This window comes from Amphimedon queenslandica, unplaced genomic scaffold, assembly GCF_000090795.2.
Source record: "Amphimedon queenslandica unplaced genomic scaffold, v1.1 AMPQUscaffold_13444, whole genome shotgun sequence".
In the NCBI taxonomy this organism is placed as follows: Eukaryota; Metazoa; Porifera; class Demospongiae; order Haplosclerida; family Niphatidae; genus Amphimedon; species Amphimedon queenslandica.
Genome location: NW_003546320.1, coordinates 139,776 through 157,680, shown reverse-complemented (window position 1 = coordinate 157,680; position 17,905 = coordinate 139,776). Strand labels below are relative to the sequence as shown.

Sequence of the window (17,905 nt, the reverse complement as noted above, 5' to 3'; positions counted from 1 at the left end):
GGTTACAAGAAGAAAAGAAAAGGTTGCAAGAAGAAAAAAGACTCAGTAAGGCATTTACCATGCTTCACTGTAAAACCTTTAATTAGAACATTTAGATACTACTAGACCTAGTACTGGGAGAGGTGTTGCTAGTAAAGCTTACACACCAAAGAGCAGCAATGAAACTGGTATGAATTTTAGAATATGTTATTAATATATAGTTATCTCTAATTTAGATACTACTATTACTCGGAGAGGTGTTGCTAATGGTAAAGCTAGTGTACCAAAGAGTAGCAATGAAACTGGTATGAATTTATAAAATATGTTATTAATAAATAGTTATCTCTAATTTAGATACTACTATTACTCGGAGAGGTGTTGCTAATGGTAAAGCTAGTACACCAAAGAGTAGCAATGAAACTGGTATGAATTTATAAATTATGTTATTAATATATAGTTATCTCTAATTTTAGATACTACTATTACTCTGAGAGGTGTTGCTAATGGTAAAACCAGTGCACAAAAGAGTAGCAATGAAACCGGTATGAATTTATAAAATATGTTATTAATATATAGTTATCTCTAATTTAGATACTATTATTACTCAGAGAGGTGTTGTTAACGGTAAAGCTTATAGTGCACCAAAGAGTAGCAATGAAACTAGTATGAACAACCTTCATTTGTTTTGTAATAATTATGATAAAAATTAAGTTGTTAAAGGGTTAAGTATATAATGCTCTATTACCTTTATGTTGCCCTGCCTTTATTTTTTATTATTATTATAATAGATTGTGAAAAAGAAACTTGCAAACACCGACGTGCTGTGACTTGGATTGAGTGCTCTCGATGCAATAAGTGGCTTCATTGGACTTGCCACGCTTGCGTAGGCGGATACTAAGCAGTTGGGTTGTCATTCTGTCATTCTGTCCACACAGTTTAATTGATTTGTAAAAAAATTATCTTTTTGTCTGAGCAGTCTGGAGCTCTATTTCTTCTTCTAGCAACAGATAAAGTTGCTTTCTTTCATCTAGTTATGCTCTTGTAGCATCCCGTGGCACCAAAAGCTGTGAACTGCTAAACCAGGGGACCTCTCTCCAGGTGAGAGCTCGTGTTTCACTCTACAGGGCTGAGATTTGCTTCAGAGGTAGAAAATCCCATCTAACAAAAAATAAAAAGAACGATTTTGTCCTAACTTCGTTGTTTGTGAGTTACTGTTGCTCAAAGTTTGTGATTTAGCCTCTTTGAGAATTTTTCAGGCGGCACTGGGGAAAGCAGGAGCAACCAAACTCTCTCAGTCTCTTTTAAATGTCTAGAAAATTTTTCTGTGCCAACTCTTTCTTGGAATAGAGCTTCAGATGCTAAAATAAATTTCAGCTTTTCTTCTTTCTCCTACCCATGTGCCATGATTTAGTTAGTTGTTGACCACACCCATAGCTTATTTTAATTATCATTATAACTATGCAGTCAATAATAATAATTTTTTTCAAATTGCTTAAAATATCACAGTACAAGTAATGCATATCACTCAGGTGAATTCCAGCAGGCAAGTCCATTGCACCATAGTGCTTCATTGTATTTGTGCTTCTGTACCTTGTCAAAAAGCTAATGATAAAAGTTTTGTTTTTGTTTGCAAGCAATGTAATACATGACTACATCTAATTTTGTGAATGATAAAACTGAATGAATTTTTTAGAATATTAATAGTTCATCTGAAGATCATGGTGTTTGAATTATTGATAATAATAATAATAGGATATGGCTGGTAACAATTAATAAGGATAAACAGCAGAATTGACTAAATAGAACAAAAAAATTATTTTTAACACGCGTCCGAACATTGGGTGTCTGAAATATGGCTCCCATAGGACCCGTGGTGGAGTGACGATTTCCAGCAATTAGTGCAGAATAGATTCAAAGTTGTCTGCTTTTGGTAAACCCCATTCATTGGTGTAATCATTGATAATAGCAAGAGCACCATTCTCTCTTCCCTCTTAACAGGAGAGCCATCGTCCGCGGATTCACTCTCATGTCTGAAGTGAAGACCGTCCGATAATTTTCACTTGAAAGCATCTCCTGTAAAAACAAAGAGCTATTTTAGCCTGATATTATGAGTAATAACTTAACATGATAAGAAGCACCAGCTGATAAAAGAAGATAAGCAGAAATTTTTAGCACAGTGAAACAAGAGTGTCCGATTGATGGGCGTGGCTGATAATTAACCCTTTACTCTATTTCCTAGATCACACACAACCCTTGACTAAGTGCCGATTTTGATTAAGCACAGGCTTTGACGTGAAAGCTCTCTTGTGACAATAAGCATCCATATTTCAATTAATTGCCCATGACATTGCTGTAGCAATTGAGATACCATATAGCTAGAAATTTGGTTTGCCTGTAAAAGAGGTTGAGGAGGTCAAATTTTGGTGAAATTTTAACTCTGTGCATACTCCCACAAAACCTATGAAATCGGACACTAAAATTTTGGCGAATTAGCTTCCAAATGCCAATTTTGCCAAATTTTTAGTTCACCAAATTTTCTAGCTACATGATAGTATGGTGTTTACATGTATATCAGGGTTCCAAACATTTTGTGCTATTGTTATAGGAAATTACTTTTAATTTCATTTGTGACCATAATTGACAAAAGGTACCAAAAGGTACCTTATGGCAGATAGGAAAATTGGTCTTTATAGGCTAAAAAAATCCATTTTCCTGAGCTCCAATTATCATAAAATTGCTCCAGAGGATGCAAAAAGTTACTATGTAAATTCGAAAAACAATGGTTGTCTAACAGAGCACTCACAGGTTGATATTTTTCATCATAATGATGAACTTAAAAATCCACCATAAGGTACCTTTTGACAATTATGGTCACATTTATAGCTAACAAACAAACAGAAGCATATGACCAAACTTTTGAACAGTGTGGCGGTGTGATGAATGCTGATAGTGTTTGGATTATTCCCAAGAAATAGGAAACAAATCTATAATGTAGTTTCATCTTGCAAGCCATCAACGTCCAGCACTAATGATCCTCTGATTGCTATAATGGAGACGTGTGAGAAAGATGAATTTCAAGTTGAATTGTTCATCAGAAATGTCCAGGGGCTCCAGATGCTATGTGTGTGCTAGCAAAAGATCATCAACTCAATGATATGGTGAGGTTTTGTTGTAATCCAAAGCCATTTGCGGGCAAGGCATTTGTACGTGATACTTTTGGGAGTCAACAAGGGACTCATAAAATCCCAGGCTTGGTAGATTGCGAGCTTCCAACAGATTTTGACACAAAGCTAACAGAGCTGAAGGAAGATTGGAACCAAAGGGAGCATAGCATTCGGTCATCCAGTGAACCAAAATTTTTTTAATTGGTTCTGTAAATATCAGAGTAGAAAAATGAAAGATTGTATGCTTAAAGCACATAGACAGGCTGCAGGATTGGGTGATCCACCAAGTAAATATACGAACAATTCCAATGAGTCAGCTAATGTGAGGATAAAGCAGAAGATAGATTTTAAGAGATCTGAGCTTAATATATTTTGCAACCCTATGAAGGAGTTAGTAGAGCAGCAATACAGGAATGTTGAAAGAGCTTTCATGTTAAATACTGGCCCTTATGAAGTATCACCAGAATATATATCATATAGAGAAGATCCCAGCAAGTGGGTTAAATGCACTAGAGGATATAAGGAAAAGTTTCTGGCTGCTATCCATAAGCTATCACTAATTCCCATTGTTCAATCTGTTGAAGCTAGTTCCACTGATGGCACTGCTGATGTTATATCACCACTCTTACTATCATATAAGGATGTGGATATGCCACGGGAGATATATGAAGGAATGTGGCTAAAAGCATCACAACTATTAGCTAAAACTAAAGCAGTTACTGATACTCTAATCCAACAAGGCTGCATCTAGTTCTGTATTACAAGAATGGAAAGCTGACATGTGAGTATTTGAATTACGAAACAAAGTCTACTTGTGCACATACTTTAGCAACTGCCAAATCATTAAGCATTTTGCCTAGCTTCATTGAATGGTATAAAAGAACAAACAAAACTGCTAACTTGTGGGCACTGGCATAGTCTGGGCTACCTAACAGTGTCGGTAAGAAGCCTACAACTCGAAAACGTCATAGATATTAGAGTTAAAAGGAAAGGGATCGGAAACCACCATTCCTGGCATGAAATGCTCTTTGCCCGTACCACATTAACTCTAATCACTTTTACCAAATAATCAGTGTAAAGAATATTTGAAAACAAGCTATTGACAGGTTGACAGGTCCATGACAGGCCTTCTCTGGATATTAGAAGAGAAACTATCCCTCATACGATGTAGTATTAAGACCTGGGGTCAATTACAAAAGTTCAATTACAATTACGAATTCAATTACACTCCTTTTGCAAGAATAGGCTCAATTACAATTACAATTACACCATGACAGTGTAATTTCAATTACATTTTCAATTACAATTACAATTTGATGTACATGTATTGTAACAACATACTTTGCAGTGCTTACACTATGTGTTAAAAAGAAGTTATTTCGGTACTTTACAGTATCAAAAACACCCAAAGATACCAAAGTACATAAAGAACATTTCTTTGTGCATCTGTACATTCTGTAGTTAGGTAACTCAAATATATTTGAAACTTCAGTTACATAAGCTGAAGCTCAATTACAATTACAATTACATAATTGTAATTGTAATTGACCCTTCAATTACAATTACAATTGTAATTGACCCCAGGTCTGGTAGTATTCCCAGCAGTGTTGTTCTACAAGTAGCCCTTTCCTGCTTTTCAGAAAAATTACTACCAGAAAGATTGTTAGAGTCATTGGAAACAGCCTTGCATTAAGAAAATGAATAAATAGTTTTAAATTATCACTGTGTTGTAATGTAGATGTGAAAATACCTCTGTTACCTCCGCAACAGCAACAGATATTTGTGTAAAAAATTTTAAGGCCAAATTATTTGCTGCTTTTTAGTTAAGGGTACAAAACAAAAGTAATTTTGTAGTCAACATGTGCCTCTGGTCTTTCAGTAATAAGCTATATCACTCATAAAAGGGTCTAGTTACCTTACTTCTCTAGTTATTCTAATGAATATAAACTTAAATTAAAGAGTGCAGTTGAAATCTCGGAGAAAAAGGTACAAAACAAAATTGACAGTGAAAACATCTGCACTTAGCACTTGTGAATGTCATTTTCGATGGGCCAATTTGCAGTATGGTTCATACTAAAATAGTCATAAAACCAATGCTGGCAAGTCAACTCCAAGTTTCAGTTCAACTCATTTGTGGGTTATATATGGACAAATAATCTCATTTATGTACCGTAACAGGAATCTTCACTAGACCAATGAGTTGCAGTCGTAGTAATGTCCCTACCATCAGGAAATGTGACGTGGGGGTGCACCAATAATCGGATCGGTTACCACTATCGGCCAATAATTAGAGTAAAAAGCTGATATGGGTATCTGATAGAATGAGATGATTTTTGGCAACCAATACACATGTGGTTTTACATTGGCGCATGCGCACAACATGTGACAGCACGTGTACAAAATGGCGACGAGGAAAAGGTCACCTATTTGGCACTTCTTTGTGGAGTGTGAAGATACCAGGTTTTGCTCCCTGTAATAACTGTTCTGAAAACGTTTCGCGTGGCAGAAAAGCAACAAAGACCTAGAATATGTCTAATTTGGTGATACATCAAAAAAACACCCAGTAATTTACTCAGATTATCTTGAAAAGAAGAAACGGTTTGATAAAGAATGTGAAATGACAGCTCCGGCCCTTCTGGTGCTGGAACAAGTAAGCATGTAACGCTACAAGAAAGTTATAACTGTGCTCGACCATGGGATATAAACAATAAAGGATCTGTTCTTGTTCTTCAAAAGATTGGAGAAATGATCGCACTTGATTTCCAGCCGTTTTCTATTGTGTCTGATGAAGGATTTAAATCTCTTCTTCACACATTAGAACCCAGGTATACCTTACCAAGCAGACAGTGCTTTACTGATTCAGTTTTTACAAGCATACACCAAGGTATAGTGTCGAAACTGAAATATGAAATAGCCAGTGCACCTTCATGTAGTTTTACGACAGATATTTGCAGTACTGAAGTAAGTAATGACTCAATGATTAGTCTTACAGCTCACTGGATAAATCACTGTTTCGTGAAGAAAGAAGCATGTGCAATCTTTTCCTGAGTCACACACAGGAGAAAATATTTGTAACACATTTAATACTATGTTGGAGAACTGGAATATAGAGAACACATCTGTTCACCTTGTTGTACGAGACAATGCATTAGTGCTGGGCGATAGTATCGATATATGCGATGGTCGCGATAGTAATCTACTATCACTATCGTGATAGTTGAATCAACACTATCACGATTGACACGTGGTACATGTACGCATGCGCATTATCAAACACGTGGTTACTTTAATGAGTTAGTTCAGCTGTAAAAATGGAAGATGTTATCATTAGTAGCAGTACTGCTCCAAAAAGAAACAGAAATATTGCCTTTACCTGGTGCTACTAGTGTTGTATGGAAGTATTTTAGTTTTCCTGCTGTTGATGGTAAAATTTCTGAGTGCTTGAATAATCTCCAAAAGGCTCATGCAGAAATTTCAAGATATTAGAGCCTATTAGCTTAGATATATATGATATACAATCCTTTGGCATGGTGGAACACAAATTTCTTTTGTTATCCAATAATAGCTAGGAAATATTTATGTATACCGGTGGCATCAGTTCCCTCTGAATGTGTATTTATAGTACTGCAGGGAATATAGGTACTAAAAAAAGAGCTTGTCTACATCCAGAAAATGTCCTTCTAGCTGAAAACCTCAAATATTCATCTACCTTTCATCCTTTTGCCTATTTTGTTACATTAAATAAATATATTAAAATTAATTGTTAATATCGTGATAGTATCACTATCGTTAAAATTTTAAGAACTATCAATCGTGATATGATAGTAGCACTATCGCCCAGCACTACAATGCATCAAACATAGTGAAAGCATTTAGAGATGGTGGTTACCCAGACTTAAGTTGCTTCACCCACACCCTACAATTAGATATACATGATGCTGTATTTTCTCAAAGGTCTGTTTCTGAAACTTTAAGTCTTTGTCATCGTATTGTAGGTCACTTTAAGCATTCTCCTCTTGCCAGGAGTTTTTTTGAAGTCGGTCCTTTTTCATTAGTTCTAAAGATATAGGTTGAATAGATGGGCCCCTGAAAATGGACATTTTGGAAGTTCATTGTTGGTACTTAGCGCTTGTCGTAATGTAACTGTCCTATCCTCATGTAGCTTTGTTTGATGCATATTCTCATACTTTAACTTGTTTAGTTTTAGTTACTCCAAGCAAGTTATGGATTGAATAGATTTCACAATTATCACGCATGGCAAAAAAGCTCACTTTTTCTCATGTTAAATTAAAACAAAGCATCACACCACAGTTTTAACAATTTCAAATAATGGAGTAAACCTTCCAGCTACATATAATCAGGCAGTTCTCTTGACCATTTCCGCAAAGCGGCCAAAGGTGATTAGAAGAGAGATGATTACAAAGTCTGTCCACACTCACAAACATTGATTAAATGAGATCAGGTGATCAGTTTCCAATCCATGGTACGTAGTTATAAAATCTATGGTTATGGTTGCTGAAAGTGAGCAGAATGCCCTCTGGAAGGAGCGTGGCCCAAAATTTTTGGCGCGTGCTAAATTAGTTTCCTTTTTCCGGCCCCCACATTTCAGTTCCTTCCGCCACCTGTGAGTATCATGTGATAGAGCCTCAGAATGATTCCCTTGTTCCACTTCCACTAAATTGTCAAATAAGTTAGACAGCAGTTCCAGCGCCTAGTTGTAGTGGCTAAAGACATTTAACTTAACTAAAAACTGGTCCTAACAGTGAAAGTGACATGACTCAGAGCTCCAAACCACAAATATTTAATCTACAAACCAAGTTATTTTTAAGGATTTGCAAAATTTTTCTCTGTAAAATGAACCAGCTGCACTGTATCTAACAGTAAAAATGACATGAATGAGTGACAGACATATATTTTAATGCTAATAATATCAACTTTTAACAGTATTGTGCTCAATGAAAATTGCTACATGCTAACCATTATTTGTTAGGATAAGATTCTTCGTGAGCACATTTGCTCACCCAAAAATTGAAACCTTATTGTATGCCCTGAGTAGAGGAGAGCTCAAAAATTGTTTTCATTTGATAGTCATAATGTTAGTATGTTACTCACAGGGTTCTGCCTGAAAAAAACTGGACGTGGTTGGAGACTAATATTGTTCCTTTTAAATTTATGTACACCATACTAGTAGACTACAATATCATGCTTTATGTATGACTATTAGTATTAATTGGATGGTTGGTCAAAGCGATAAACTGGTTGGTTCATTAGTTAAGGTGGTTGTCCCGACCACCCCCAACCACCATAGGCAGAACTATGTAAAAAGCTAGATGGCCTTAATTATACATAAAAACAAACAATACAGACAAACACGATGAAAAAACTTTCTTCATTTAAAAGGGGTTCCATCAAGCTTACCGCAACCAGAGTGTCCCAAAAATAGACCAGTTGGCACTAAGTATATTCATAGAATTTTAAGTATATTCATTGTGATGCCATAAATAAAGTAAAATTTTTCTACCGCCATTTTGGAGTCCTAGCTACTAAGAGTAGAATCAGAGAAAGCAATATCTTTGCTCCTATAGGTCCTAGTGGCACTCATGAGCCAACTATAGACACTGGATAATGTTTTGTAAGCAGCAGCTAGATTGCTGTAACAAATAACTACAGCAGTTTTTAGAGAATAAGCTCTTTTCACAATCACTCCATAGACAACCATTGGAAGTAGGACTCCAAAATGGCAGCAGAAAAATTTTACTTTATTTATGGTATCACAATGAATATACTTAAAATTCCATGAATATACTTAGCACCAACTGGTCTATAGTGTATAATTAAGTGAAGTCTCCAAAAAACATTTTCAAATGACAAATATTAAACTAATAGCCACTAATTATTACAAACGTCTTACCCTTTTTTGGATGATTAAAAGAAAAACATATTTGAGGAGGCGAAATGACATAGGCATTCCACAAGCGAACAACATATGGTGTTTCATAATGAGCAAGGAAATGTTTCTAATAAAAAAAGTATTCAGTATCCAAATAAATTCAAACATACTTTATCCCTTTCCCGGCATTCTTCAATTGAAGAATATAGCTTGGGAGCAGACAGTGGTGCAAGGTACGAGGAATACTGAAAAGGGATACTAACTCCATCTCCTACAGGCATAACATAAAGTGAAATCGTTACACATTATTATGCATAACATGTACATGTACATAAATAAAAAGCAGAGAAGAGTAAAAAAGCTTTACTGTAATATGCTTTAAACCCTTGAGTAGAATGCAATTAACGGAGCTTCATTAAATGTGTGGGCACTTTGCATATGAAGTTTCTTTAACATACAGTATATCTAAAAATTTTAACAGCAAAAATTTGGCAAATTTTGGAAGCTTACGATGACTTTTTGCAGAATTTGTTACTGCCACTCCAAAGTTTGTTGTGGGTGGAACAATTACAATACTCTCTTTAGATCACACACTACAATACAAAATTCTTACCTATACAGTACACTAAAGTATTGACAAGAAGTCACATGATTTATAACAAGAAATACGATTTGAAAACCAAAATCATATATTAGGCTTGCCCTAATCCATTGTGGTAGAGACACAGTTTAGATGCAAATGGACAGTACATGTAGCTTGACACTTTTTTCTTCCTAAATGGGTACCACATTAACTACTGGAAGCATAGTTGTGAGACAAGTTGTGTAGCCATGCCAATTACCGGTCTTCAATTACTCTTTATTACCTCAGTTCAAATAAACTAAGCAAGCTGATGGTCACTTCTTTTATTTGTCTAAAACAAGTAGATTTTGTCAGTCTACCAGACTTTACCTGGCAACTAAAAGTATAGACAGCTAGCAACACAGAGCCAAATCACCTAGCTATACTCTATATTGAAAAAGTTGTTTCAGGTACTAAATCTCTTTCCTCTTGAACACAGCAATGGAAAGTATCTCTTCATTGAGTAGTTGAGAGCTTATTTTAACAGGATTTTTCACAAAATGCTGCAACAGATGTCGTAACCGGCTCAACCTCAAGAGTACAGTATGTGGGTGTGGTTATGACTGCACCCACTTTTTGACCACTCCCACCTGCTGGCCACACCTTTGACCTACTTGCAGTACAATTCTGCAGCTGCTTATGGTTTAACCCTGTTTATAACGATTAAATGTGTAATTTACTGTGTATTACCCCTGTTAGGTAGGTTACATACAATTGCATTTACGTACCGTAAATTTTGGAAATTTCCAATTAGAAAGTAAATTGGATAATGAATTTTCAATAACTTTAATTTTTGGATGGCCATCTTGTTCCAAAATTAAGTTTAAGTTTAATATTAAGCAGTAACAGTGAATGACTTTGAACAGGCATCAAGGAGCTCATAAGACCAAGAGAGAGTGAGTATGACCAAGAAGAAAAGAGTAGAGGGCACAGAGCAGTACTGAAGATAACTAAAGTCAAGCCACATGGCATGGATACTGGAATTCCTTTTTACCCAAATATTTCAATATTCAATTGTTTGATGATTAAGCGATGTGGTTAATGAAGGTTAACTCAGACTAATATATTACGCTGCTTCACGCATGCGTAGCTGGTTCCTGACTGTTGCTGTCTTGTTGGCTGAATGGCTGAATCTCTGTTAGGGTTCTCTCTGGCAGTTCATCAGTGCAATCAGTTTTACTTTGTCGTTCACTTTTCTGGCAGTCCCTGGAACTGGTCCGGCAGTTTCTGAGAAATAATTCGTAGCACTTCCATCTCTTCAGTCCCCGAGCGGTTGTCTTGTTCCTACTACTGAAGCCTTCAGAAGACACTGGGGTGCATTCTCGTTAGCCAGAAAGTCCTCTGGTTATGGCCACGGAGGTGAGTACTTAGAGAATAGCTGTTGAGTGTAATGGGGTTCCGCTGGTAAGCTGGGCTAGCCCAAGTTCATCACGGACGTTCATTCACTAGATCCACACCCACTCCCTTTGATGGATCCACTTCTTCAATCTCGTTAGAAGATCTATTTCTAAGGGACTCTGGTCCTGGTACTGTTGGCCAGGCCCTCCAGGGGTAAGTGTGTGTGTGTGTGTGTACGGGGGTGTCTGTGGGGGTGAGAGTGTGATTTGGGGGTCAGGTCAAGATAACTCCCCTACCTGAGTGATCAATATGTGAGTCGTACTAATCCTCATCCCAGGTATTGGAACTAATGCCATTGAGACAGCTGTTCACTAGCCTCCTCAGCAGGGAAGCACTAACCACAACTCCTGTGGCAGTCTATTCCTTCCCTCTTAGTTGGGTCTTCCCACACTTGCAGTCAATTGGCTCATCTCCAAAGTAGGCAGCCCTTCTGTATTGTCTCCGCCTCCAAGGCCTTGCAGCCACCCTGCTCTCCAGGATGTGCTCAGCTTCTGGGGTCATCAGCCTTCAAAACAAACATAATTTATTACAAATAAATGTGTTCTATTTATTAATGGAGTTTGTACTACTGATTCAGCCTGTACTTGCAGTCATGCTATTGCATAGTTTCATAATTTCAGTTGCTTAGACAAAATACCATGTTTCAGTTTTTAGTGAATGGTTAATCTACTTGTAATCCGGTCTAAGCTATTTCAATTGTCTGCTGGTGAATATTGTACGCATTCATGCCTCTCAGTCTTAGGGAATGAGTTTTTTGGGTGGGGTAGTTTTTGTGATAAGAAGGTCAATCCTTTTTAGTTAACTCGTTTGCTGTTGTATTTTAAGTATCATAACCCACTGTGTATTATCGAGACTATTTATTGCTGTGCTCATTATGACTATTATTAATTCTGTTATTTCTGACTGCGTTAGTTTACTTTTGAAATGAAATGATCATTGTTGTCTTGCTATATTTTAATTGCTAAATTGCCATATTTTGGCGTAGCACCACCCACTATGTCTACATAATACTTTGCTCTTCATGATTATATCACTAGCTCTACTACCCTCTGCTCACTAGCCTTTTAATGGTTTTATTATTACTGGGTACCCTGTCATCACCACTAACATCTACTAGGGCTCTTTGCTTATGCCCTCTAGGACTGCTGTGTCTTCTATGGTCCTTCCACCCTCCGGGCTGTTGGTTCCCTCTGGGGTCTTTTCACCCATCTCTGGGGTCTCCTGGCCCCCTAGGGCTCAGCTCTTAGGGGCCTTCTTGCTGTCAGGGTCTCCCTCCATCTGGGGTCATCCCTTGGGGGCTTTTCCCTTCTGGATCTTCCTGACCTCAGGGGCCTCCCACCCTCCGGGGTTACCTGGCCTGTAGGGGCCCTCCCACCCTCCAGGGTTACCTGGCCCTCAGAGGCCCTCCCACCCTCCAGGGTTACCTGGCCCTCAGGGGCCCTCCTATTCTCCAGGGTTATGCTGCCCTTAGGGGCTCTCTGAGTCACCTTGCCCTCAGGGGCCCCTCTTTCCCTCCAGGGTCACCTTGCCCTCTGGGGGACCTCTCACCCTCAAGGGTTACCTTCCCCTCAGGGGCCTTCTCACCTTTGGGTCTAGGCCCAGGCTAGGGCTTTCATTCTATACAACGCCCAAAGAGGCGTGTTTTTGATTACTATGCAATCTTTACTGGTTTCATTTCTTGTAACCAACAGTTGTTCTATTGTGGTAACTGGCTTATTAGTTAACCACACTCCCAAATATTATTGAGCTCTGGTTAATTCTAAATTCAGTAGCCACCTAGGCCTCTCACCTTCCGGGGTTCCCTTGCCCTTGTGGGCCTCCCTGCCAGGACCTGCCCTCAGGGCCTTTTCCCCTTGTTGTCTCTCAGGCCTCCCTTCCCTCAAGGGTCTTCTTGCCTTGGCCCCAATCGCTTGGTCATCAGGGACTGGCTTGCCCTTAGGGGGCCTTCAGCCCTCTTGGGTCATTTTCAATGACAGTCAGATCTCAGGAGGGACTTTCTTCTTGTCAGGGGTCTCCTTGCCCTCAGGGGCCTTCCACCCTGTGGGGGTCTTTTCCATTGTCAGTCAGACCTCAGGGGGGAACTTCTATATCTGTCACTCGCTGGCGAACCAGTTCTTCAGCTGGCTCTGCTTCCAAGGGTCCTGTTGCTGGTCCTGTTGCTGGTACTGGTGGGTTGGCTGTTGACCTGCCTTTCTTTGAATGTGGTAGAGCATCACATGGTAAGGTCTCTCTTGTAGCTGCCATCCAGTTGTTAGCCAAACCCCTTCTCCTGTGTAGAGGGTCGGGTGGCTAGAAGTGTTTCAGCTGCTTAACCAATTCCCCTTGCAAAAGGATTCTCACTCATGTTTTCTGTGCTCTTAGGCTTGAATCCCCCTTGGGTCCCTCCCTCAGTCGAGGCGTCTTGTTTCAGGCTTATTTCCCAAATCCCTCTCTCCCTTAGGTCTATCTCCTGTCCATAGGGCACTCTGTATTCAGGTCTTGGGGTCATCCCCTCTTAGTCCCTTCGTCACAATGGAGTGAGAGGTGCCAGGAGGCCCATGCTCTGCTCCATATTTGGGCATACAGGTCTACTCCTAACTTTGGTCCTTGAGAGGTATTGGCTCTCCAGTTTCCTTACTCATTCCCTCTCTGACTGACTCAGCCCCGCAGGGGGACATTTTCTCATGGATTCTCATGCATTATTTCATGTTGAATTCTTATTGTGTTTTCTATTTCTCATGGTTTATGCCCATCAAACAACAATCACTTTCAGTGGTACTAAGCCCTGCCTCGGGGCAGCCTTTCTGGCCAGAGCAAGCTTTCGTATCTCCTCTATGCCTACTACAGATAATACTGTTCCAGTTTGCAGCTTGATCAGTAGCGGGTATTCCAGTCCTTTGACATTTGGTGTGGTTTGCACCTGTAGACACAATTGTGGTCAGTCTGGGCATGTTACTTATATCTATCTATAAGTACAGGGGCCAGTGCTCTCTAGAGTTGTGAGTCCTCTGGTCCTTTTTTTCCTTCTTGTGTCAGGGGGTATGTCCCTTTACTTTACTGCAACTCTTGTTGCTATTGTCCATCAGTGAGCAGTATTCCTTTCCCTAGCTCTCTCTGTCTTGCTGACATTAATAACTTTGCTTCAGGGAGTCTCAAAGTTCTATTCCCGCTGCACTTCTGGTGCAGGGAAGCTTGGCTTCTTAGCTCTAACTGTTGCAAGCAAATCCTCATTGGGGTTTCAGATGGCTATATACTCAACTTATATATGTACCTATACTATATAGATTGACTAAGGGGTCACCTTTCATTTTAGCAAATTTTCTATTCAGAATCACACCAGCATCCATGTCTTAATTTACCTTGGGTTGTCCCCCAGTTTCCATTGTTTTATTACATTTCAGCTACTGGTACTTTTACAAGGTGCAGTAAGATTCAGTCTCCTTCACAGTAGGGTTTTCAGTGTATCCTCACAGCAGAGCAAAACTCTTTTCAATTAAGTTGAATTGCATGGTCCATCACTTCATACTCAGGAGGTGCCATGCTGTTCTTCCAGATCTGTGCATCAAATTATGGTTAATTACAACTTCAATGATTGAAATGATGACTACTGTCAAGCTCTTTCTCCCTTGTTCTCCCTGTTCATTCCTGGATTTCACTACGGTTGCAGCCCTGAGGGCTACCTTTGCTGGGTCAGTAAAGTCAGTCTGGTAAAATCCAGTATAGAAGCTTCCAATGGCCTAGATCGATATCTGACGTCAGGTCTATTAATTGCAGGCTGTCACTAGGCCAAGTTTATGGGCCACCTCATGGTGGTGCGCCTGGTTTAGTTAGTAGTAGCCATCCATGTGTACTCACTTTAATTGGGTCCCATCTTGATGATGTTCCTCCCCTGGATTTCTCTTCTCAGGGAATCTGGTTGATGTCAAACTGTGGGATTCGGGGTCACAGTTAGACCATGAACTTTTGTCTGGCCTTTTTATCAGTCATGCTTCTCTAGCACTTCAATGCTGGAGCCTTGCAGTGCTACTATGGAGGATAATTTAAAGTGGAACTCTATTCCCCAGTCTGCATAATCTAAACCTTTTTTGTACTTTTTAAAAAAATAAGGTCGGGTTAATCACTCCTGGTCCCCTTACAGCTATATTCTTCTCTGACTTTGTCTGCCTCTTCATTACTATGTCCCTGTTTCTAGTGTTCTGTTGTATAACCGTGTTTACTTTATTCTGAATCTATTCAGTGGTAAGGTTGTAAAGCATCTTGCTACAGCCCTTCATCTCTCCAACTTTGGCCCGGTGTGGGTTACTTCGGGGTCATTACATATTGATCCGGACCTAAAGAGATTAGACATAATATTGGTCACAGCAAATGCTCTAGTGTGGACAATATGTTGTCATTCAGAAAGAAGGCAGAGTTTCTTGATGTGGTAGCAGCAGTCTCTTATCAGCAGAATGTCAGGAGTAAGTGCAAGACTAGATCCCCTCAGGTCACTTAGATAATTGTATTTTGCCACTTGCTTAGGACTTAATCTTGCCTGGCTGGTCATTGTGGCCTTGCTCTCCTTTTTACACTTGACTTCTCAGACCCTCATATCCAAACATATCTAGACCAACAACCAACACTTCACTTTGGGGCCTTGGGGCATTAAGTCCTACCCTGCAGTCAGAACTAATCAATATTCCTGCATGCCAATAACCACAGCCTTTTGCCTCAAATGTTAATCCCTAAACAATGTCATGCCTTGCATACAGCTGTCTTGGCCTGGCTGCCCCTTCCCGGCTTACACCGGGCCACCGGGGGTCTTACATCCCCAAAGCTCTACCCAGGGTTACACTGGGCCCTAGTGGGGTCTTCATTCAGTGGCAGCAAGGGCAAATCCTTGAGTATCTAAGGCATATTATCAAAGGGCTTTAGAGGCAACACTGGCTATATGGCTTCATTAGGATATTGGGTGGGCTAAGGGGTGGGGCTTACCGTCCTCTCGTGGGTCACGCCTCTTGCTAAAGTGGCAGACCTTAAAGTAGTAGTGACGTCAACTGAGAGGGGAAAGGTAAGTCAGCTGATAAGGAGCCAAGGGGTTGGTGGGCTTTCCCTGTCAATATTATCAGTAGAGTTAATTAAAATTTTAACTTTTTTATTTTCAAATTTTTCTATCCATCCGAAAATTTCTAAATTTACGATATGTTACACTTGTATACATGAGGAACACCATTATTGTATTAATGTTATATATTTGTGTAATACTATTACATAGGTCTTTCTAACATTCAAGTACTGTATGTCCATATGTAAGTGTATTTGTTGTGCATGTATGTATTAAGGCTAGTTTACACTATGAAGTAAGGCATTTGACCTATAGAAGCATATGTTTTCCTCTAACATAGAACCAGATTTTATTCCTGTGTCTACGTAATGTCAGACTTGCGTAACATTGTAAACCAGCCTTTAGAATCCTTATATATGTGTAACAATTGTATATGAGTATTAACTTTTACATGTGGACATTGCCATTGTAGATATGCATAATACCATTATGCTCACAGATGTATGATATCAATTAACATTGTTACATGTATGTGTCAGTCTACCAGACTTTACCTGGCATCTAAAAGTCAAAAAGATCATTATTATGGTTAGAATTATTGTTATTAAAGAATTTTGTTTAGATAATAATTTATTACTTGAAGTTGGTGTCACTACAAGGAATAATCAATATTTAAGACTCTTAAAAAGCCATCTCTAATCATCTAATGATTTCTGCTACTTGCTATTAGCCTGGCATCATTTTTGTGTATTTTCATGGTAATGTGTTATGTCTGTTAGCATGAACAGTGAATTGAACAAATGTCTGGTAGCAAAATAATTTTTTTCAATACCTCTGCACAAAACACAAAACAAATTATATTAATTTGTAGCTGAAACATAACTTATCAAGTACCGTAATTTCTCTAAAAATTCATCATCATTGTTTTGGGGCAAGTAATTTTCAAAACAAAATGTTAGATGTCAAACGAAATTAATTATGCCAAAATAATTATTTTTCACAAATTTAGAGGCAGCATGGGGGAACATGAGTGCGTCATGAAAGTCTGCCAAGTCGCTGCTTACCTGTCACTCCATTGCCAGTAAGGGTAGGCTCTGCGAATTTTGGGGGTATTTTTTTATTGGCTCAATGGGATCATAATAATGTGTTCCAACTCCCATCATTCAAAAAAAAATATTCACTGAGATATGAGCCTTCAAAAATGCTCATTTTTGCTTCCTTCAATGTTACTTCCTGTCGGTGGGTGTGGCTAAACATGATGTCACAAGAGGAATAGATGCAGATAACTCCATTCCTTTACAGGGGGAAATGATCCATTATTCTCCATTAGCTTTCATTATTCTAAGCATGCAACTGCAAGAAAAAGACTCAAAATAGCAAACAAGAAAATTCACCTACTTGTGGTATTGTTACTTTTTCTTGCAGTTGCATGCTTAGAATAATGAAAGCTAATGATCCCAATCTTTAAAGGGTAACTCAACCCAAAAATTTTTTTTGCAGAAATAAGTTGGTAATAAAGAAAAAATCATAGGAAAAATAAGTAAAATTATCAAAAAGTACTGTTTCCATACTAAATCTTGGGTCAAAAGTTGCAATTTCTTGCCTTGCAGCCATTTTGTCAAAATCACTTCCAGTTGTGGGCGTGGTCACGCGATGACGTACATGGGGGAACATTAGCAAGTTTCTGCATTGAAATATTAGCAACTTCAAGGCTGGATATCTCAGCTATGCATGCAAGAAAGCAATTTTAATGAAGTGGACCATATAGGACTAATCTAAAGCTTACTACAAACATTAATACTGGTAAAAATCAATATATTTGTAAAAAAAAT

General features: G+C 38.7%; 1 protein-coding gene and 1 long non-coding RNA gene across 3 annotated transcripts in view; one reads left to right on the top strand and one right to left on the bottom strand.

The window, feature by feature from the left end:
- Positions 1–120: 120 nt before the first annotated feature.
- On the top strand, positions 121–852 carry LOC109581397 (uncharacterized). Of its 2 annotated transcripts, none has more exons than XR_002184623.1 (4): positions 121–167; positions 216–284; positions 334–402; positions 768–852. It is a non-coding gene; the product is annotated as an uncharacterized LOC109581397 (long non-coding RNA). The 2 variants fall into 2 exon arrangements; XR_002184622.1 differs by lacking the exon at positions 768–852 and adding an exon at positions 453–495.
- Positions 853–2,020: 1,168 nt separating this feature from the next.
- Positions 2,021–17,905, bottom strand: part of LOC100639403 (protein arginine N-methyltransferase 5-like) — a 45,576-nt gene continuing 29,691 nt past the window's right edge. The window contains exons 15-17 of the mRNA XM_019995465.1: positions 9,204–9,304; positions 9,055–9,160; positions 2,021–2,052 (exon numbers count right to left, since the gene is read on the bottom strand). Coding sequence (XP_019851024.1) covers positions 2,036–2,052; positions 9,055–9,160; positions 9,204–9,304 — 224 coding nt within the window. The 3' untranslated portion in view covers positions 2,021–2,035. The remainder of the gene's footprint in view (positions 2,053–9,054; positions 9,161–9,203; positions 9,305–17,905) is intronic.